Here is a 23,315-nt window from a genome sequence, read left to right on the forward strand (position 1 = left end):
TTCATATAATATATATATGTATTCGTATTGTAAACTAGGTGTATTGTACCCATTATATGAGATATTTTTAAATGTAAAATTCTAAACATCTTTTTAGTGTAATGAAAGCTGATTGTTGCAGTCTGTAGAATTTGCTTGTAAGAAAATGTGTTAAGTATGAACGTTCAGATTGTGATCTCTGTTTACAGGATTAATGGTGGGTTATTGTAAATATATATATATATATATATATATATATATATATATATATATATATATATATATATATATATATATATATATATTGACGTGATTAATGACGAGTAGACTTGGACGATGAGTAGATTTGGATGGCGAGTAGAGTGGACTAATGGTGAAATAAAAGTAATACGTGAATACCTGAGTATTTATTTGACAGGCTCTGAAAATTAATTTAATCTGTTTCAAAAATGGTCAGATATTTTTAAAAGCTCTAAGATTTCTGGTATATCAGGATGCCTGATATTCCTCATCTAAAAGAAAGTTACTTCTGTCTTCGACTTTTAAGGTAAGCGAAATAACGTAATTGAATTTCATATTTTTGTCATTTGCTTATATAATAAATTATGTAAAACCATTTCTTGCAATTAGTGTATTTGCGCTATGCTCAGGTTTAGTCCAAGTAAGATTTATTGTTAATCTAGTAAATGTAAGGGAAATTATGTTCAGTCAAGGGGGATTATGTCCGGGGGAGATTATGTCCAGAGGGATTTATAATATTGCCTGGCATAATATTGCCTGGCACATATACTGTATAGTTATACAATTATGTACGTATGTAAAATGCTTTAAACTCAGCAACAAGAAAAAAAATTAAAAGAATGATACATCAATTTGAAATTATTTAATATTTACTTAAATTTACACATTCATTAAATTTAAAAAATTATCTTGAGTAAATACATTATTTCTAATAGTTACAGAGAAAATGTCTTCTTTCTCCTATCCATATGAGGTAAATTTGTTCCCAATAGGTGGCTTGAAGCTATTACAAGTGGGGAAATTTTCAGGTACGGGTGGAATAAAGCCATCTACATAGGCTACCATCATCATTCCTGTTGATTCGTGGATCGAAAGATGACAATGGAGCAACCAGAAACCTGTAAAATAGTAATATACAATTCAGTAGCGTTGCCAGGATGTGTGTTTGGGGGGGCCAAGTGGTGTTATAAGTACACATAGAAAAATTACAAACAAAAAAATATATAAACATAAAAATATATAAAAAATTACAAACATCAAAATACCAAACATTGTCGGACCTCTTTGGGGGGGCCCTCTGGGCCCCTCTTCCCTACGCCACTGATACAATTATCATATGTTTAGTGCACAGTAATTCCCGGAGTTCTAAGCATCATTTAAAGTAATCACAGCTTTTATGTACAGCATGTTTATTTTTTTTTCTTTACTTTAGAAAAAATAACGTCCACGTCTATACTTCGAGGCTATAGAAAATGGAAATGATAATGATGCAAATGATGGAATGAATAGAGTGGGAGGCAACGAGAGAACTCCAAGAAAAGCTACAAATGCAGTATTCACCACAAGGACTACTTGGCGCGAGCTGGGATTGAACCAGGGATTCCACACCTAAGGTAAGAGCTCTACCACTTTTTATTTTAAAAATCAACTTCCTGGCTCTTATTTTATTGTTTATCAACTGTTTAGGGCTATCGAACACTACGGGAACACGTACACAGAAATATCGAGGACATTTAAAATTCCAAAGGGTCTCCACTGAGAATCGAACCTCGGACTAACTACGTTAAAGGCACCTGCGAAACTCACTAGACTAGCAGAAGGACTATCTACTGAACCATTGCCCCCTACTATTTCATCTAGAATCTACCGAGATTAGTTAGTGAGTTGAAGTCTAACGTCCCTTTCAGAACCGAGGCTATATAAGACGTGAATCTACAGCTTTAATGGGGATTCCAATCACATCAGCTCCCACTCGCAGGGAAAGCTCCAGTGTCTACCGAGAGAATTGTGAGTTGATACATCTGCAACTATTAGGATCAGTAATTATTTTTGGGTGTTGGCCGGGATTCCTTAATGTGGATTTTCTAGTGTTTACATAGTACTAGTTTTTACCCCCAGTGTATTGATATTCCTCCCGGGAGAAATCTTCTGAAATCGACCTGATTTGATTATTGATTAGGATTCAAAAACTTCTGTACGTGTAGATACAGGTAGTAGTTCTCATTTTGTTATCAGATAATTTAAGACACAGAGATAGCGACCACGAAAAAATTTACATGAAAAAGTTCACATTCACGTATGAGGGAAATTTTATTTTTACCATTGTAACGTGGTGTATTTAACATGACCAAAATATCACTATTCTATCAGGCCTTGTTTCCATTTTGTACTAATACACAATAACACACTGAGCAAGGTTATGTGATAATATGTAAGATACACTATCACGTAACAGTTTCAACACAATAACTGTGTCTTCATCAGAGTTCCACTTATTCTGGCTGCTTGGGAGTTGGTCAACACTGTAAAGACCTAGTGCGTACGTCATTTAAATTTTGATATGCAAATGTCATATCAAAATTTTCTGCATATCAAAATGGAAATTATATGTAAATATGTAACCATATATATTTTATATCAAATCATTTAAATATTTAATCATGCATAATTAAATGTTAAAAACCAACAATATGTATATGCTTTATATTGTATTTATATTATTTTCACGAGAAGAGATGGAAGAACTTCGAGTACTAAGTTTTTTTTTTTTTTCTGGAGAGCATTTCTAAATTTTCAACCTGAAGTTCAGCGAACTCATAGCCTCCAGCGGAACACACACGAACAGCATCTGACATAGTAACACTGTTTCCAGCTTACTATGATTTTCTAGACTAGAGTTTGGACTATTCAGAGATAGTTGTACGCAGAACTACAACTGTATGTCAAGAACTAGTGGATGAGAGATGGGTTGGCTACTCTCCAATATAGCGCCGTTCAGTCGTGAACATTGCTATTGTATACTAGTCACACATTGGTGTTGGTTTTTGGGAACAATAAGGTGTTACAAACGAACTCGATGACGTTTTTTGTCACCTTACCCGCCTCCCCCGCTACCGATAAAAACGAAGCTACCACCAGCAACGCCGCGGAGTAATATGTTTTTAAAATTGTGAGTTGGTTTTGAGAAATTTGATTTTATTCAAATTTAAAAGGTTCTTGGATGCAACCGATTATAAATTATGTTTATTTAACACGGTATGTCACATGTCCGACAGTACGTTTGAACAGTACTATTTACAGGCAGTTGTTTGAACCCGTTGGACGGTGTTCGTCTGCAAAGATGGAAGAGGCTTTCTGCCTACCAATGCATCCGGAAGACAAATATATTAATTAACCACCCCTAAGGTAATGACAGTCATGTATTATAGTATATTTATCAAGTAAATTGTATAATGTTATTAATATAAGGTTTAATTTTGCAGCATATATGTTCAATAAGCAGGGATGAGTGAAATTAAGTAAAAGTTTGTATTGAGATTACACCCCGCTGCAGACAGTGTTTGTTTATAGATGTCACTACCTGTCACGTGAGTGCTTGATGGAAGGGGGAACATGTATTTTTTTCAATATGTTTTGTTTTCTTAATTGTTTTAACAGTCTTCCGAGGCATAACATATGTAGTGTTATATATAAATTCAGTAGTTACCACAAGAGAGAGAGAACGTTGACCATAAGAAAACCGGTAGACCAAAGGTGAGTCTAGGTTTTTCTAGTTCCAGCGAGCCTGATATCTACGGTCGCGAGAGAGGTCACGAGACACTTCGTTGAGAGCATCGAAACAAGACATTTCGCTCAGTGAGACACTTCGCTCAGAGAGACGAGACCCTTCGGGTCTGTTCATAAGACACTTCGTTGAGAGCATCGAAACAAGACATTTCGCTCAGTGAGGACACTTCGCTCAGAGAGACGAGACCCTTCGGGTCTGTTCATAGAACACTTCGTTTTTAGTCAAAAACACACTTCGTTCCATGTCAGGAGACGCTACACGTCGCTCAGTGATACTTCACTTCGCTTGAGTTCTGAGTTCATAGAACACTTTATTTAGTGACATTCTATTATCAAGTCTTTGCTAGTGTAATAGCAGCAACGATGAAGAGTATAACATAGTGCTTAGATAGAAAAGGGGGAAATATCTTCTATATATGACCCCATCGGGAGTGATTTTTTTTTAAGTAACTTTCTGTAGTTACATTTGCGTACATATAGTTAGGGGTGTTAGTGGTACACCAAGACCAACTATTAACTGAAGAACATGTACGTACTCAAACGAGATCATTAACGTGTGTTGGTGGACTCACCGTGTGGCTCACCTATACAATGAGCACACTTCCAACCAGTCTGTTTTTTTTTAAAATACACAGACATGTTAGAAAATCTGTCATCAGCAGAAACATTTATTTTTTTTAACCTGTGCATCGCCAATTAGTGCACCACGAACAATATTTTTTTTTAACCTGTGAAAGTTTAAGTAGTGGGACTTTTTGCACCACAGAGCACCAAATACAGTAAGGCGTGACGAGCCTATGTCACCTTTACTGTGATAGTGATGACAATTACTCTCGACATTTAAGAGAGAGAGATCCCAATGCAGAAATCAACGGAGACAGCGTGATCTTCAAGACTGATCGTCAAAAACCGTACTATGTGGAATAGAAGTACATCACGCATATACGGAAGAATACGTGCAGATTGGAGGAACCAGACTGCAGTGAAGACTGGAATCATGCAGGACATTTCTGTGAAGACAACAAACTAAAACACGCGTGGACTAGAACTATTGGTATAAGTAAACCCTGTAGCTACTGAAAAATAAGTATTTTTTTTTTCGTGTACAGTGTTTTTTGTGAAACCTAGTGTACATAGTTCAATTCAATTCCGCCGAGGATCTATTAAACCTTTATGAAAATTTATTTCTACGTCCGTTTTATACTACAATTCCCGTACGAATCCTGAAGGGTTACTTGCTGCCTGGTGAGTACAAATATATATATATAAAATGTTTTGTAACTTCTGTTTTTTCAGGTGGACTTCGTTCGGCGACTTCATTTAACGTACTGCAAATAGTATTCCTTGTTTATGTGTATTCTGTTGGTAATCATTCGACTCAGTCTCATGTTGCATGAGCCGCTACTATTTGTGTAGCCCATGAGTCACTTCGAGAGCGTAAAATCAGGGTAGGTAACATGAACTATGAGACCTGTGTAGATCTCAAAATCGGGTTTTTTCTTTTTAATTTTAAAAGTAGCATAGATCTACATAGGGGCATTTTTGGATATTCTATCTAAATTAAATTTTTGTTTTTAAAGAGTCTCAACAATTTTTTTTTATTCAGTCTCTACCGCAACTAAAAAGTTCATAGTTCATGGGACCCACGATGACAGACAGTCTCCCCAGGTGTGATGTAAGACTGCTGTCAAATGTAGAGAGAGAGACACACCTCACCATCACTGGTACGCCTTCTTCTTCTCTCTACAGAGCCTCAGCCTAATTTACATGTTTGACACTTCATGTCATATGCAAATTTCAGCACACCTGTGATTGAGAGGTTATTTTACATTTGGCACCCGAGCCTGAGGCTCACTCGTCTATCCACAACGTGGCCACCCAGCGTAGGGGCTTATTAGAGGCCACCACGCTATCCACAACATGGCCACCCAGCGTAGGGGCTTATTAGAGGCCACCACGCTATCCACACCGTGGCGCCCGAGCTTTAGGGGCTAAGCATACGCTTGTAGCGTAAGCCGAAAAGGGTACCTACCTTGATACACCAACAGAAGTACAAGGGTAGAGCAGTAACTTTTTATTTTTTATTATTATCTCTTATGCCGCGTGATAGTTTGAAACACAGTCCCCATGGTATCCAAGAACCTTGTTACAGTGTGATATATTTGTTTTTGAAAGTGTTTATTATGAGTAGAAACTTTTTTTATGTGTATTTGCATAAAATTAGGGGGGAAAGATTTTGTGTTTAAGAACCAATAGGCAAATTAGAGTTTGTTTTGTTTTTGATTAAATGCCGGTAACGAGAGCTCAGACGCGTTGAATTTAGATCTGACGTGTACGCTCAGCGTATTGAGCTGGATGAAGATAGAACTAGTACTAATGTTACCGTCAATAGCACAGAGAATGAAAATGAAATAGATAATTTGCATAGTGAAACGCGCGTAGAAAGAATCACTGAAGATGTAGAAGGTTCAGGAACCGGTGACAGTCACCTCCGTTCCGGTGACGTCACTGAGAGAGAAAACAGTGACCCAGCTGATGGACAGTGTGGCCAACCTGTCCGGGAAAACACAGCTGAGGCAACACCCAGGGAAAGCGATGTAGTACCTACCGGAAGTGGAGTCGTAGAGACCGGAAGTGGGCAGTCCGGAGCTCAATTCGTCACGGCTGTAGACTTATCCAGGCTTTTGAACGGGTTTCTGGAATCTATTTCAGCGAAAGTGGAGTCGGCCAATGAAAGGCTAGAGAAATCGTTTACGGCGAAAATAGATTCTTTTGTAGAAGAGAACAATAGGAAGTTTGAACAATTGAACGAGTCAATTGCTTCAGTCAATCGGAGACTTGACACCTCCAACTTGGAGCTGCAGACACAGCTAGTGTGTACAAGTCAAAGGATACAGGCTTCATTAGAACAAGTTAGTGACAGGGTACAGTCTAATGAAGTCTCTATTGCATCATGTAGTAGTGAGATCCGAAAAGTTGAACAGTCAGTGAAAGATGCTCAAAGTTCACTGACAGTTCAAATAAGCGATGTAGAGAATCGATCGAAGGACCTCGGTGATAGGTTAGGCGACCTCTCCACCAAACAAACAGACATCGATCATGCAGTAGAGAGCATGCACTTGCGAATGGAGAGAGTCAACCGTAGTATAGATGACATTGTAGGCAGTCAGGCCGAAATTAGAGCTGAACTTGAGACAGTGCAAATTCACTTTGCACTGAGATCTGAATCCACAGCACAGGTGGGAGACAAAATAAAGGACCTCCGAGACGAAATGTCTCGTGAGATACAAAAGGTAAAACAGAGTTCACGACTCGAGATAGAGACACTACTAACTGCACGAGACGGGTTGTCGTCTCGTTCTAGCGAGAACGAGACACAACAAACTGAGGAAAGAGTAGTTGTCGAAAATGGTCCCAGCACGAGCTATTTGTTAGCCCCGCCTGTCCTGTTGTCGAGTAATAGTAGGGAACCTGTGCCATCAACATCGCGTGTGGGAGGACACGGAAGCGTTCACACAGTTCAAAGTAGTGGCGAAGCTGCCCAACTGCCACTGCAATGAACTCGTTCTTGCACAGAGACCTGAAACTACCGACATACAATGGAAATGAGGACGAATCAGCTACCCATAATTATCTAGTCGATTTAGATAATTATTTCGAATTAACTGGAGTAGCGCCAGAGCATAGACTGAGCTTCTTAACACGCTCGTTAAGAGGAATCAGTCTGCAATGGTACAAAGTGATGCAACACAAGATCACCAATTATACTAGTTTCATAGAGGAGTTTAAGAAAAACTACTTAAGCTCGGATCGTTTAGCATCCTTGCGTGCAACCCTGCTAATGAGTCATTATGACCCTCGAATTTTCAGACAGCCTAGTGAGTACCTTCTCACTCAGCTGCAGAGAAATGCTGTTTTGGACCCTCCCTTGTCCGAACAAAATCTTTTGAAATTACTACCGAGACAGCTCCCTCAGTGGATCTGTAGGTGTTTGATTAGTGCGAAGCCACAAAGCATCTCAGAGCTGCTCGCGTTAGTAAATGAAGTACAGTTAACGCACAGGGAGAACGGTAATAACCAGCAGCGTCGAAACATAAACATGATTGAAGTGGTAGAAAACAATCAATCAGCAGGGGGGAACTTCAAACGTAACACGAGACGTAACAGAGCACAGCAGGGGCCGTATACTAGAAATAGTAGGGGCAGGCTAGAACGGTCTAATGAGAATAGTGAGCCTAGTAGTAATCCTCGAAATGAATCCCGACAAAATCGGTTCAGAGGTAACGGAACTAGTTCGTACCGAGGTACAAGAGGTAGCAACAGAGGCAATAGGAATAGGCCTAACCACCAGATGAGAAACAGCAGAGATGAACAGATACAAGTTCTTGAAGTGTACGATACACGAGACGAGACTCGGACAAGTACTTCGAGACAAGTACAGTCCGACAACAATGGGCGTGTCCTGAATGTTTCTCGTAACTGAGGACATTCGGCACACATTTGGAATCCCATTAGCGTGGAATCTCAGGATAGCGATTACACACCAATGAGGTCAAAAGATGTAACTGAATGTGTGCTGGAAATTTCGAGAAATGAAATAGATGAAAATGAGACATTGGTCAAAGAAGTAAATGTAAATGCTAGTGATAATTGTAATCAGTGCCAGGAAATTATTGAGAAAAATCATTTTAAGGAAAATTTAGTTAATTTTGATACAAATAGTGAGAAATTAGAATTGAGATTGAGAAATGGAAACTTAATACTGTTGAATCGAACAGAATATGATCAAGCAAATGCTATTTTTGATAGTTTATTAGATACTAGTGATGACCTAGTTGTTAGAAATAATGTGATAACTTTACCTGAAATTGAAGTTATCGTGTTCGCTCAACCGGTACTTGGCTTGTTGGACTCAGGTTCGAGTATCAACGCGATCAGTAGTGAATTTTGGCAAACAGTACAGAATAGTAACCCCAGACCTGCGTTCCTTAGAACAAATAATATGAAAGTAACTTCAGCATTCGGAAGTAGTGTGGCTAAGATTCTTGGTCAAATTTTATTGCAAGTAACGATCAATGGAGAAGAGTTTGAAACTGTGTCATTAGTAGTGCAAGGGTTGAATAGAAAGTTGATTCTTGATTCTCAGTTCTTTGCTGAGACTGACGCTGTGTTAGACTATGGGAGAGGGGTGTTCAGTTTGAAGAAGCCAGTAGAAGTAGATGTAAGTTTCAAAGACGTCGAAATATCAAATGAAGATCTAGTGCTAAGAAATATTGAGGAGATTTTTAGTTTTGACGATCTCGAAGGCGGAGATCCAAGTAACGGTTACTCACTTGTAAGAGGTAGACAAGTTGGCAATCATGAAATGGGTACGGAGATAGGGAAGAATAGGCTAATTGAGAGCAACCCACCCGTAAAGTCGCAGGTTAGAGGATACCCGACGCCCACAGAATTAGCCAGAACCGTATTTTCACCAGAAGAGTGGAAATGTTTTCAAACACGCGCGAGTGAGCGTGATATTAAAGAGCACGTAGATGGCTACACTGATCTCACTGATTATCAGAGAGCAGAACTCACCTCCCTCCTCATAAGACATAAACAGCTGTTTGATGAGAAACCCGGTTGCATTAGAGGTTATGAACATGAGATACATCTAACCGACACAAAACCGATTCGTTCAAAAATGTTCCCGTTTGCACATTGTTATCAGAATCAGGTCAGGAATGAGATTAATCGTTTTCTAGCATGGGGAATAGTGAAAAAGGCTGCCACGCCTTATAGCAATTCACTAGTGGTAGTACCGAAGAAGAATGGGAAGTTACGCCTATGTATCGACGGACGCCCTCTTTCGCGGGTCACTTTAGCAGAAACAGACCAACCAATCCCCGCCATTGATGTTTTACAAGAGTTGAGCGACAAAAATATTTTTTCTGTTTTCGATGCAGTCGATTTTTTCTTTCAAGTACGTGTAAAAGAGGAATTTCAGAAGTATCTAGGATTTGTGCACGAAGGCATTTCATATTGCTTCGTCAGACTACCATTTGGTACAAAGACGTCTCTGTCTTCCTGTATAAGGGCACTTGATTTAGTACTAGGAGATGATGTAAAGAGCTTTTGTCAAACATACGTCGATGACCTAGCGGTAGGCTCATACAATTTTACACAGCATTTAGACCATCTAGACCAAGTTTTCACTAGGCTGGAAACTGGCGGAATAACGCTTAGATTAAAGAAATGTGTTTTTGCACGCACACATGTCAAACTTTTAGGTTTTGAGTTGTCTGCTGAAGGAATCAGAAAAGACAGGGAAAAGATGGAGAAAGTAGTAAATTTTAGACCTCCAAAGACGGTGAAGGAAGTTAGACAGTTGATAGGTTTCCTCCAACATTATCGTCCTTTTAGTAATCGGTATTCTGAGGTACTAATTCCACTATTTGATCTTCTGAAGAAGAATACGAAATTTAAATGGGGAAAAGTGCATGATGATGCCTTGGTAAAAATAAAAGAGATTTTTCAAGAAGAAATCGTTTTAAAGAAACCACTTCCAGATAAAGAGTTCATTTTAGAAGTGGATGCAAGTGATAGGAGTTGTAATAGTATCCTATATCAGATAGACGATAATGGTGAAGACAGGATCATTGGAATGTCTTCAAAAGTCTTCAATAGTGCCCAAAGGGCGTACTCGATAACAGAGAAGGAACTTTTGAGCTTAGTAGAAGGTGTCGTTAAATTCAAATATTATTTGATAGGAAGGAAATTTAGAGTTCGCAGCGATCACTTATCATTAAAGTTCATTTTACATTGTCGATTGACGAATCAACGTATCACACGTTGGGCCTTGGGGCTCGCGAATTTAGATTTTTCATTCGAATTTGTTCGCTCAAGAGACAATAAAGCGGATTATCATTCACGCTACCCAGCGCAGACTAGTACCGTGACAAATTTTGACAGTAAGCCTATGTTACGCGAGACATTAATGTCATTGTTAGAGGAAGTTCCGTGTGAACTTCGAAAGTTAATTGCAGTGTTGCCAGAACTGCAATCGTCAGATGCCTTTTACGGTCCTCTGAAGAAGGCGACACAGAGTGCCGAAACTTCAAAGAAAATCAAGAGTCAGCATCACGAATATATTTTGTTTAGTGGAAGGTTATGTAAGAGAGATAAGGATGGTGTAAAGATTTGTATACCAGAAGTATTGGTTCGACCACTTCTGCAGTACCACCACGATGAAAGTGGGCACCTATCCGCTTCGAAGCTGATACCACAGCTTGTAGAAACATACACTTGGCCCAAGATGAGAGAGCAGATAAGGAAATACTGCGGGTCATGTGTCATTTGTCAGAAGGCTACTGCCCCACACACCTACATGTGTGGGCCACTAAACTCAATTATTCCTAAAAAGCCTGGTGTGTTCATTGCAGCTGATTTCTGTGGACCACTAGTGCGAGGTATTGGTGGTGTCCAATACATACTTGTATTTGTTGACATTTTCTCCAAATTAATTGGTCTTTTTGCATGTCGTCGCGCAACCACACACACGGCCTTACAGAAATTGAAACAGTTTCTCAAACTGTGTCCGCGAGCTGAAATTCTATTGACGGACCACGGTTCTCAATTCTGTAGTAATCAGTGGAAGAGAGAGATTCAGGCCTTAGGACTGAAACATTACATGTCTACTGCCTATTACCCTCAAGCGGAACCTGCAGAGACAGTAGTGAAGAGTACAACCAGGATGTTGACAAAGTATTGCCATAACAATCAACGTTATTGGCCAAGACATTTAAGTAAAGTAGAAAGATGCTTGAATAGTGCTAAACATCTAAGTACAGGGTTTTCAACTTATGAGCTGCATCTGGGAGTTTCGTCCACTGCTGACGTTGCCAGAATATTTGAAATACCCGAAGTTGAACGGCCAGTAGATAAGGAGTACTTCGTGGAAGTAGCACACAAGAATTTGAAGAAGAATGCAGCAGCCAGGAAGAAATACATCGATTCTCATCATACTTTAGTAGAATATGATGTAGGACAGTTGGTGCTAGCACGTGTATTTCCGAAATCTGATGCTTTGGCCGGAATTTCGAAAAAGATATTACTAATGTATTCTGGACCCTGGTTGATCCTCTCTAAAACTGACAAGAATGTGTATACTCTCGCTGACCCACAGACTAAAGTGGCAGTGATGAAAAGAAACGCTTACTTGCTTAAGCGGTATAGAGAAAGAGAACCTGAAAGTCAGAGAAAAATTACAGCAACTGAAGAAGAGAACGCTGAAACAACGAAGAAGAACTGAGCTCTTCGTGTTATATTCATGTAAATTTTTTTTTACGTGTAACATTAATAGTTTAACCTTTTTGTGTATGTATTATGGCATTAGATTATGGGAACAAGTTTTTCTTTAATGTTTTTATTATGTATTAACCAGTATTGTTGTGTTAAAGTATTTTCTATTACGTCCGCACTTATTGTATATACTTGTATGTAATGATGTGTTTCGATAAGCTTTGATAGCTAAAGTATCTTTACTCTCAAAACATATCGAAAGGTGGGAATTTGTAAAGACCTAGTGCGTACGTCATTTAAGTTTTGATATGCAAATGTCATATCAAAATCTTTGCATATCAAAATGGAAATTATATGTAAATATGTAACCACATATATTTTATATCAAATCATTTAAATATTTAATCATGCATAATTAAATGTTAAAAACCAACAATATGTATATGCTTTATATTGTATTCATATTATTTTCACGAGAAGAGATGGAAGAACTTCGAGTACTAAGTTTTTTTTTCTGGAGAGCATTTCTAAATTTTCAACCTGAAGTTCAGCGAACTCATAGCCTCCAGCGGAACACACACGAACAGCATCTGACATAGTAACACTGTTTCCAGCTTACTATGATTTTCTAGACTAGAGTTTGGACTATTCAGAGATAGTTGTACGCAGAACTACAACTGTATGTCAAGGACTAGTGGATGAGAGATGGGTTGGCTACTCTCCAATATAGCGCCGTTCAGTCGTGAACATTGCTATTGTATACTAGTCACACATTGGTGTTGGTTTTTGGGAACAATAAGGTGTTACAAACGAACTCGATGACGTTTTTTGTCACCTTACCCGCCTCCCCCGCTACCGATAAAAACGAAGCTACCACCAGCAACGCCGCGGAGTAATATGTTTTTAAAATTGTGAGTTGGTTTTGAGAAATTTGATTTTATTCAAATTTAAAAGGTTCTTGGATGCAACCGATTATAAATTATGTTTATTTAACACGGTATGTCACATGTCCGACAGTATCACGTACTCTTTCAGTACGTTTGAACAGTACTATTTACAGGCAGTTGTTTGAACCCGTTGGACGGTGTTCGTCTGCAAAGATGGAAGAGGCTTTCTGCCTACCAATGCATCCGGAAGACAAATATATTAATTAACCACCCCTAAGGTAATGACAGTCATGTATTATAGTATATTTATCAAGTAAATTGTATAATGTTATTAATATAAGGTTTAATTTTGCAGCATATATGTTCAATAAGCAGGGATGAGTGAAATTAAGTAAAAGTTTGTATTGAGATTACACCCCGCTGCAGACAGTGTTTGTTTATAGATGTCACTACCTGTCACGTGAGTGCTTGATGGAAGGGGGAACATGTATTTTTTTCAATATGTTTTGTTTTCTTAATTGTTTTAACAGTCTTCCGAGGCATAACATATGTAGTGTTATATATAAAAATCTTCGTAAAAGATCAAAGAATCATGTAAACTATCTGAAACTCACCAGAGCGTGTATATAAATGTTATATTACGGCATAAAAAGTGGTGACCTATTTAGGAATTCAGTAGTTACCACAAGAGAGAGAGAACGTTGACCATAAGAAAACCGGTAGACCAAAGGTGAGTCTAGGTTTTTCTAGTTCCAGCGAGCCTGATATCTACGGTCGCGAGAGAGGTCACGAGACACTTCGTTGAGAGCATCGAAACAAGACATTTCGCTCAGTGAGACACTTCGCTCAGAGAGACGAGACCCTTCGGGTCTGTTCATAAGACACTTCGTTGAGAGCATCGAAACAAGACATTTCGCTCAGTGAGGACACTTCGCTCAGAGAGACGAGACCCTTCGGGTCTGTTCATAGAACACTTCGTTTTTAGTCAAAAACACACTTCGTTCCATGTCAGGAGACGCTACACGTCGCTCAGTGATACTTCATTTCGCTTGAGTTCTGAGTTCATAGAACACTTCATTTAGTGACATTCTATTATCAAGTCTTTGCTAGTGTAATAGCAGCAACGATGAAGAGTATAACATAGTGCTTAGATAGAAAAAGGGGAAATATCTTCTATATATGACCCCATCGGGAGTGATTTTTTTTTAAGTAACTTTCTGTAGTTACATTTGCGTACATATAGTTAGGGGTGTTAGTGGTACACCAAGACCAACTATTAACTGAAGAACATGTACGTACTCAAACGAGATCATTAACGTGTGTTGGTGGACTCACCGTGTGGCTCACCTATACAATGAGCACACTTCCAACCAGTCTGTTTTTTTTTAAAATACACAGACATGTTAGAAAATCTGTCATCAGCAGAAACATTTATTTTTTTTAACCTGTGCATCGCCAATTAGTGCACCACGAACAATATTTTTTTTTAACCTGTGAAAGTTTAAGTAGTGGGACTTTTTGCACCACAGAGCACCAAATACAGTAAGGCGTGACGAGCCTATGTCACCTTTACTGTGATAGTGATGACAGTTACTCTCGACATTTAAGAGAGAGAGATCCCAATGCAGAAATCAACGGAGACAGCGTGATCTTCAAGACTGATCGTCAAAAACCGTACTATGTGGAATAGAAGTACATCACGCATATACGGAAGAATGCGTGCAGATTGGAGGAACCAGACTGCAGTGAAGACTGGAATCATGCAGGACATTTCTGTGAAGACAACAAACTAAAACACGCGTGGACTAGAACTATTGGTATAAGTAAACCCTGTAGCTACTGAAAAATAAGTATTTTTTTTTCGTGTACAGTGCTTTTTGTGAAACCTAGTGTACATAGTTCAATTCAATTCCGCCGAGGATCTATTAAACCTTTATGAAAATTTATTTCTACGTCCGTTTTATACTACAATTCCCGTACGAATCCTGAAGGGTTACTTGCTGCCTGGTGAGTACAAATATATATATATAAAATGTTTTGTAACTTCTGTTTTTTCAGGTGGACTTCGTTCGGCGACTTCATTTAACGTACTGCAAATAGTATTCCTTGTTTATGTGTATTCTGTTGGTAATCATTCGACTCAGTCTCATGTTGCATGAGCCGCTACTATTTGTGTAGCCCATGAGTCACTTCGAGAGCGTAAAATCAGGGTAGGTAACATGAACTATGAGACCTGTGTAGATCTCAAAATCGGGTTTTTTCTTTTTAATTTTAAAAGTAGCATAGATCTACATAGGGGCATTTTTGGATATTTTATCTAAATTAAATTTTTGTTTTTAAAGAGTCTCAACAATTTTTTTTATTCAGTCTCTACCGCAACTAAAAAGTTCATAGTTCATGGGACCCACGATGACAGACAGTCTCCCCAGGTGTGATGTAAGACTGCTGTCAAATGTAGAGAGAGAGACACACCTCACCATCACTGGTACGCCTTCTTCTTCTCTCTACAGAGCCTCAGCCTAATTTACATGTTTGACACTTCATGTCATATGCAAATTTCAGCACACCTGTGATTGAGAGGTTATTTTACATTTGGCACCCGAGCCTGAGGCTCACTCGTCTATCCACAACGTGGCCACCCAGCGTAGGGGCTTATTAGAGGCCACCACGCTATCCACAACACTTATATACTATCCGGAGATCAACTTTTAATTAGGCTCCGCCACTTCATTAAAAAGTAACAGTTGTGTGGCTTTCACTTTCACTTTTTAGCTGCACACGTGTCCGATTAAAAGTTTACTTTTTTTCTGGATACACTCTGTCCTCTAATTATCCTTATTTTCCTTATTATTTTTTTCTATTTCTTTCTTCTTCCTTTTCATACATAATTGAATATGTACTATAATAGCCCAAACACTGAAAGTTGCTGATCCAATCAGCACAAACAAAGTACTATCCAGCCCAATAAAAATCTTGTCTGGCCCAATCACTTGGGGCCTAATGTGAAGTTGACCCCCCAAAAATTTGTGAAGCTCTAATTCTGTTTCAAATACAGCCCAAATCTTGAAACTTCCTAAACTGCTAGTCAACACAAAGTATTGCCAATTCTACTAATCGTATTTGTCAGAAATGTCATATTAGTGAAGTTGACCCCGACAAAAAAAGCAAGAAAATCACTTTTCAAAGAGTTTAATAGCCCATATTTCGGACACTATTATAGCCCAAACGCTAAAAGTTGCTGACCCAATCAACCCAAACGAAGTACTATCCAGCCCAATAAAAATCTCGTCTGCCTCAAACACTTGGGGGGCTAACGAGAAGTTGGCCCCTCAGACTTTGTGAAGCTTTAGCTTTGTTTTCAGAGTAGCCCAACGCTAAAAGTTGCTAGCCCAAACAGCCCAAATAAAGTACTCTCTGGCCCAATAAAGATCTCGTGTAGCCCAAACTTTTGGAGGGCCAACTTCACATAGGCGAAGAATAATTATATTTTCAACTTTGAAACATATATTTGGGCCTAACAAAAATATCAGTCTGCTAGTAAAATACTGGTTAATTGTGAACTTTAAGTGCAAGGAGCTTCTAAATTTGCTGCAAGCGATGGAAAATAATTATAATACTCCGCAAAAGTAACCGCCAGCCTCTATTTTCGTAAACATTCTTCTTGCTGCTGAGATGCCTTAAAGTGAAAGTGCTGTAATAGTGAAACTTTGTAATATAACTGATAAGGCCTATAAGTATTAGCAACTCATATTCTTCCTTTACTTCCTAAGTACGCTACCGGTACTGTTGTTGCAAATTTAAGTTATTTCTTGTTTATTTACTAGTTTATTCCCTTAAATTTTACCATATCTATAACCAACCATAAAAGAATGCAGAAGCGTAAAGTTGGACTTCCGGAAGAAACTCCGAACTAAGCGAACTTAACCTAAACAAAAGAAGAATGAGTATTTTTGAAAGAATAATGTTATTTGAATTTTTATTAAAACCAATTATCTGTAATTAAAATCCATTATATTAGTACTTCAATTTAGAAACTATGCAGTGATTTCTTCCTGGTGTAACAGACAAGAATTTGCTTTATAGGGGAATGAATCCTAAGTTTATCCTTGCAGAAAGAAAAGGGAATTCATTCTTGTAGAAAGCAATAGAATCTAGACTGACATAATCCGCATTATAAACATCTAAACAGTTTGAAGTCTAAGTGACTCTGTGGCTTAATGAACCTCGATATTCATTATTGTAGAAACTAAAGTACGAAAATTGAATGTTATCTTGTGCCAACAAATCCAATCGAAACTTTCTGTGACAAGGGTCGTTTTATAATGCTTTTCGTTCTTCTATGCCTACCCAAAGATCCCTTATCCAAAACTACGCCAACTGGACCCTTGTAAACATATATCTCGTACGTGTTTCCCACATAAGTGTTGTATCTTGCTTATCCGAGAATACTTGATATAATGATCCACACCAGTGCTGTAGAAGCAAGCAAAAGAATCAAAAACGGTAGAAATTTTTTTCGTGGAACATATGTGTTTTAATGAAATAAATTCACTTCTCATTCTTAAGCGAATTTTAATTTCCTAAAATAGGTAAAGGGTTGCGGTGGTTCAATGGTAGAGCGCTAACTTCTGGTATGTGGGATTCCTGGTTGGATCTCACATTCCGCCAAGAGGGTTTTGTGGTAGACAAACACAATGTGTGTGTGGGTTGTCCCGTTTCTTCCCACTTGCTTCATTACACCATTATCATAAATCTCATCATCAACTTTTCTTTTTGTTTCGGTGCATAATCGTGGGACGTTAAACTAAAAAATAGGTAAATTCGTCCATTTTCCCATGATTTGTTTAGATCATATCGCGTCTACATTGGAAAATAAATAAATGTTGAGGAGTATCCTGCTAATTGGGTGTTCAGTGTTCCTGTCTTTAACCAGCAAAAGTAAGTCCACAGTGACTGCATACTCATGTCCAAAATTATTGTCGCGTGACTATAAATATTCTTGTTGTAAGAATATAATTTGATAACGAATTCGCTCGGTATTTGTTATAATGTTAGTAAGTCTATTAATCGGCAAAGACATGTATGTGGCAAATTTTATGTCAAAAGAGCAATTGAATAAATCGAAAACAGAACTTTCTTGTCCATTTAGTAACATTTTATTTTACTCATTCTAATTTTCGTATGTATAACTCTTTTCCTATGAAATTTACTACAAATATACATTTCCCGATTATACACATAGCATCAGTATTGAAAGTACCCTGCAAAATCATTATCAAATTATATTCTTACAAGAAGACAGTTATAGATATGCGACAATCATTTTGGACATGAGTGTACATGGGTTTTCTTCCAGGAACAATTAATGTGCCTGTGCCTATATGTTTCTGTCATAAATATTGTATCTATGGCACATCTCCAAGGGGTAAAGAATGAAAAAAATTCTACCCACGACTCTGTAATTATGCTAAGCAGGAGGTAAATTAAGGAAGGTAGTAAAACTTTACTTATATATATAATTAATTTCAGAGTTAATATTTCAAAAGAAGACATTTTTTAAATCTACGTTTGATAATTTCTCATGCACTCCCTTAACACTTCCTTTTTATTACAATCTTCTGCTTATCAGCATAATTAATGACCTTATATATTAAGGGTCTTTACATAAATCTTGGCACCCTGTATGGTGGTCATTTACAACTTCTTGGCCCCTGGTTTATCGGCCCTTTACAAAATCTTAGTGCCCAAAGTCTTAGCGGCTATTCACAAAAGCTAGAGCCTAAGCTAAGTGGCACTATACACACTGATTAACATGTTTTTATAAGGAGTGCAAATTCAACCCCTTCCCTCTGAATTTCAAAGAAACCTCACACTGAGACAAAAATCGGAGAAGTTTTACCAATTTATTTATTTCGGTAGAGAGGCTAAATTCATTCCTTGATTATTGACCGGTTTCAACTACAAGCGTTGTGGATGATACGGAATTTTGAGGGAAAATATCAACAGAAATACCTATTCTCCACGTGCTTCGAATAAGGTTTCATTAATAAAATACCGTAAATTTGAAACTCATTCATTTTTAATTAAGGGCTTATACACCGAATTTCACATCTCTTAGATAAGCGAATTCCCAATTCATAATTTTCTTCATAAAGAATGGAGAATTTTAACATTATTAAAAAATCTTTTTTTCCCTTTGAGGAGTAGAATTTTTGAAAACGTTACAACGTGTATGCAATTGTTTGCATTTAAGAATGTAAATAGTGAATTTCGCACTTTCAACTGAAACAAATCATTACATCAGGCTTTTTCTGCATAAAGAAGTGGAAATTAAAAGTTATAGGAATTGTCTTCTTCCCTCCTGTAATAGCGGAATATTCGAATACTCTGAAAAAGCCCTTTATTTTAAATTAGATTTTATTAGGGGGGCGGAGAAGTTCACAGCCCCAACTTAAGAGAATCCTTACATTGGGCATTTTCTTTAAATAAATAAATAAATAAACGAATCGGAAATTTTAGTAAGAAATAGCTCCTCCATTTCCTTTCTGGGAGCGGAATTTTCGTTAACGCTGAGGCCTATTATCTTACATTTTTTTGTTAAGAGTTTAAATATCACTTCACGCTCTCAACGTAAGCAAACTTATGACCATTTCTAAATTGTGACCATTCTTTGATATTCATCAATTTCTTCATGAAATTTTGCACTCACACACACTCAGAGTTTGGGCACCAAAGCACTTAAACAATACAATTTTAATGCGATAGTTAAATAGTATGACATGTCGTGCATTACGCCCTACTTCTCAAAAAAGCTTTAGTGCACTGAGAAAAAAAATGTAGGTGACGTACTTAAAAAGATAGGTTACATGTGTAATTCCTGTAGTTTTTGGACTTAACGTACAGCAGACGTATAACTGAAAACGCATGCTTTATAATACTTTCTGTATAAGTGTTCCATCTATACGTACTTTCCGTTTTAAACGACATAGGCGGTCAGGATCTCACATACAAATAGACGTATATAACATATAGCTGACGAAGGTAACATAAGTATATGCATGTGATGTACGGAAAACTGTTAGATGTTATAGACATCCTGCAACGGCATGATGTAACATCTAAGGGCAGTGCCTATGTAGCATACGGATAACGTATGCTCCGTACTGATTTCTATAGTAAGCACGAGGATACCGTATATTTGTACAATATACCGCTGCCTGGAGAACGGATTTTTCTCTGTGTGTGTTTATTAATAAAAAATGAAAAGAAGGAAGAAAAGGGAAACTATCTTGCATCCATCATTTAAAATTGAGCTACTCTATGACTCTATACAGGGTGACCGCGTGACTATGTTACAAAATTTAAGGGATGATTCCTGACACGGAAACAAGAAAAAAAGTTCAAATACACTTTTGTCCAACGTACATCATTTCGGAGCTACAAGGTGCCGAAAGCGTGGGAAAATGACATTCAAAGCTCTATAGCTCGAATATGGTGAATGATAGAGCTAATGCGGCATGGTCACGTCAAAGACACCGAAGCTGCTGTATTCAGAAATGCTTAGGTCGAGATCGTGCAATTCGGACACAAGGGATTCCCCAAAGGAGCGTAGGGATTCCCGGATAATCTGTCAAGAAAGATAGGTCGAAAAGGATACGGATGAATAGCTGTCCCAACTGCTAGCAATAATGCGTCTGTACTAAGTCGATATCTCGCACAAGCACAAAATGGCGAACAGTTTTATACGTGCCATGTGTGGTTGCATAACGCGCACTAAATAATAGTGGTAAAATATGAAAGGAAAATGTGAATAAATTGGTACAAATGGTAAATACATGATAGTACACTGTCCTGTTCATTGTACGTATAGACGCGTTTAATAAAGGGAATAATCATGAAACGTACTAAAATGTTGTACAAACATCACACTAACATTGTTTTCTTCCATGTAGTTTTGTTCTTGAAAGCAAGTAAAACTAAGGGGAAGAACCGGGGGATATGGGTGCTTTCTTCCAGACAGAAATCTTATTTTATTTGATGATACGAGCCGAGGATACTTTTTACGAGAGGGGGATTGTTCCGCCATCCCATGTTAATGTGACCACTGCCAGAGAACAACAGTCAAATATCCGTTTCTTATCATTAGCCGTAATGTGCGTTACCCGAACATTGAAAAAGAACAAGGAAAAACACTTTATCAGGACGTTTGTTTTAGTCGCTGCTTCCGATGTTTTGCAGGACTGATTCCGAGATTTTGTCTAGAATGCTTAACATGTCGTCATATTGATATCGTTTAGAACAGCGTTTCCCAATCTTTTTCAACTTGCGGCACACTTCAGGGTAACTTGAATTCTCGCGGCACACATATTATTATTTCTTATTATTATTATTTAAAAATATAAAATACTGTAGTATTTTTTTTCTGATTACTGACATCCTTCTCACAGAGAAGAAAGCTCGATCATTGGTTTTTCCTCGTGGTAAATCATTGTGCTTATTTTTCTTTTTAATTTAAAAATAGAAAACAATTGCAATCAGATATAGGGCTTAAGTTGTTAAAAATACATTTTCTTTTTCGAAAACTGTATCCAACCTTCCATTAAGAACGATGATCACTAAATAACGAACGAACAAACAAACCTCTTTTACTTTTAAAACACAAATGTAAGCAATTCGTATGCATGTTTACTTTGCCGGAAGGATTGAATAATATTTTAAAATTTCAAGTTACGAAATAGTCTGCAACAATAAAGAAGCAATAATGGTCATAACAATGAAAACAAATACTTTTTTCAAAATTAGAAATGTACAGAAAAATGTTCTACAGAAAAGTAACACAGTATGAAACTTTAAATTTTAGATTCATAGTAGTAATGTGAAATACAAATATACTTTTTTTCTCTATGTCTTGCAATTTGATTGCTATAGATTTAATAATTTTGTTTCGATTTCCTCGCGGCACACCAGCGAACCGTTCGCGGCACACCACTGTGCCGCGGCACACCGGTTGGGAAACGCTGGTTTAGAAGATATTTTGTTTTCACAGACGGTGTTATCACCTTAAGTACGCCACAGTTTGCAGGTTCGATCACAAGCATTTGTTCTTCCTTCTGTCGTAAAAAACAATCGAAGGTAAGGAAAGTATAAGACAACCCTACTAGAAGGCGTTGTGGAAGGTGGAAGGTCATTCTTCATGTGGTTTGTTCGTAGCGTACGAGTTCCTTAGTGCAGTTTGTGCTTTGCTTGTTCGAATGTGAGATCAAATGGAGTATTCGATAGCAGAACTTGCGGATATGATATTTGTATACGGTCAAGCAAATGGCAACAGTCGAGAAGCTGATAGGTTATATCGACTGAAGTATCCACAAAGAAGACATCCAGCCCATACTATGTTTGCCAGACTTTTGCAACGCTTACGAGACACGGGGGATTTACAACCTCAATACTACGACCAAGGAAGATGAAGAACCACAAGGACTCCAGACTTTGAAGAACAAGTGCTTGATCGTTTCGCCCAAGACACAACAGTAAGTACCCGGATAGCACGTGAAAGGGGAGTAGCACAATATACTGTTTGGAAAGTAGTACACGAGCAACAGTTATACCCCTATCATCCGCAGAGGGTTCAGGCCTTACGTCCAACTGACTTTCAACCTCGCGTTCGGTTTTGTGAGTTTTTTCTTCAACGCTCTGTAATTGATACGCAGTTTGCTTCCTACGTGCTTTTCACCGACGAAGCTTGTTTTACGAAAGACGGGATATTTAATAGTCACAATAGTCATGTATGAGCAGACGAAAATCCTTATGCAATTGTGGAAAGGGGCCACCAAGACCGATTCGCCATAAATATGTGGGCGGGTATTATCAGTGATCAGATAATAGGTCCATATTTACTAACACCACGATTAACTGCACCAGTGTATACGAGATTCCTGCGAGACATACTTCCAGAGTTATTAGAGGGTGTCCCTCTCGGTGTTCGTCAACGGATGTGGTTTCAACATGATGGCGCCCAAGCCCACTTTTCAGCTAGTGCTCGAGAGTATTTGAATCAAACGTTTTGTGACAGATGGATTGGAAGAGGTGGCCCTTGTAATTGGCCTCCACGTTCCCCAGATTTGAATGCACTTGATTTTTTTCTTGTGGGCTCATGTCAAAACACTTGTGTATGAAACGCTTATAGACAACGCAGAAGAACTATTAGCACGAATACTCGCTGCCTGTGATACTATAAGAACAGCTCCTTGGTTGTTACAGCGGATGCGTCAGAACTTACTGCGACGCTGTAACGCCTGTGTTGAAGTAGAGGGACGCCATGTCCATCACCTATTGTAGGATAATTGGGAGATTTGTCTCGTTTAC

At 38.1% G+C, this 23,315-nt stretch overlaps 1 protein-coding gene across 1 annotated transcript in view; it reads right to left on the bottom strand.

The window, feature by feature from the left end:
- Nucleotides 1–857: 857 nt before the first annotated feature.
- LOC145694875 (multicopper oxidase 3-like) overlaps nt 858–23,315 on the bottom strand; it is a 109,267-nt gene continuing 86,809 nt past the window's right edge. The window contains exon 11 of the mRNA XM_081771582.1: nt 858–1,118. Within this exon, the coding sequence (XP_081627708.1) occupies nt 961–1,118 (158 nt within the window). The 3' untranslated portion in view covers nt 858–960. The remainder of the gene's footprint in view (nt 1,119–23,315) is intronic.

The sequence above is a fragment of the Thermobia domestica genome, chromosome 9 (genome assembly GCF_964235325.1).
Source record: "Thermobia domestica chromosome 9, izTheDome1.hap1.1, whole genome shotgun sequence".
Lineage (NCBI taxonomy): Eukaryota > Metazoa > Arthropoda > Insecta > Zygentoma > Lepismatidae > Thermobia > Thermobia domestica.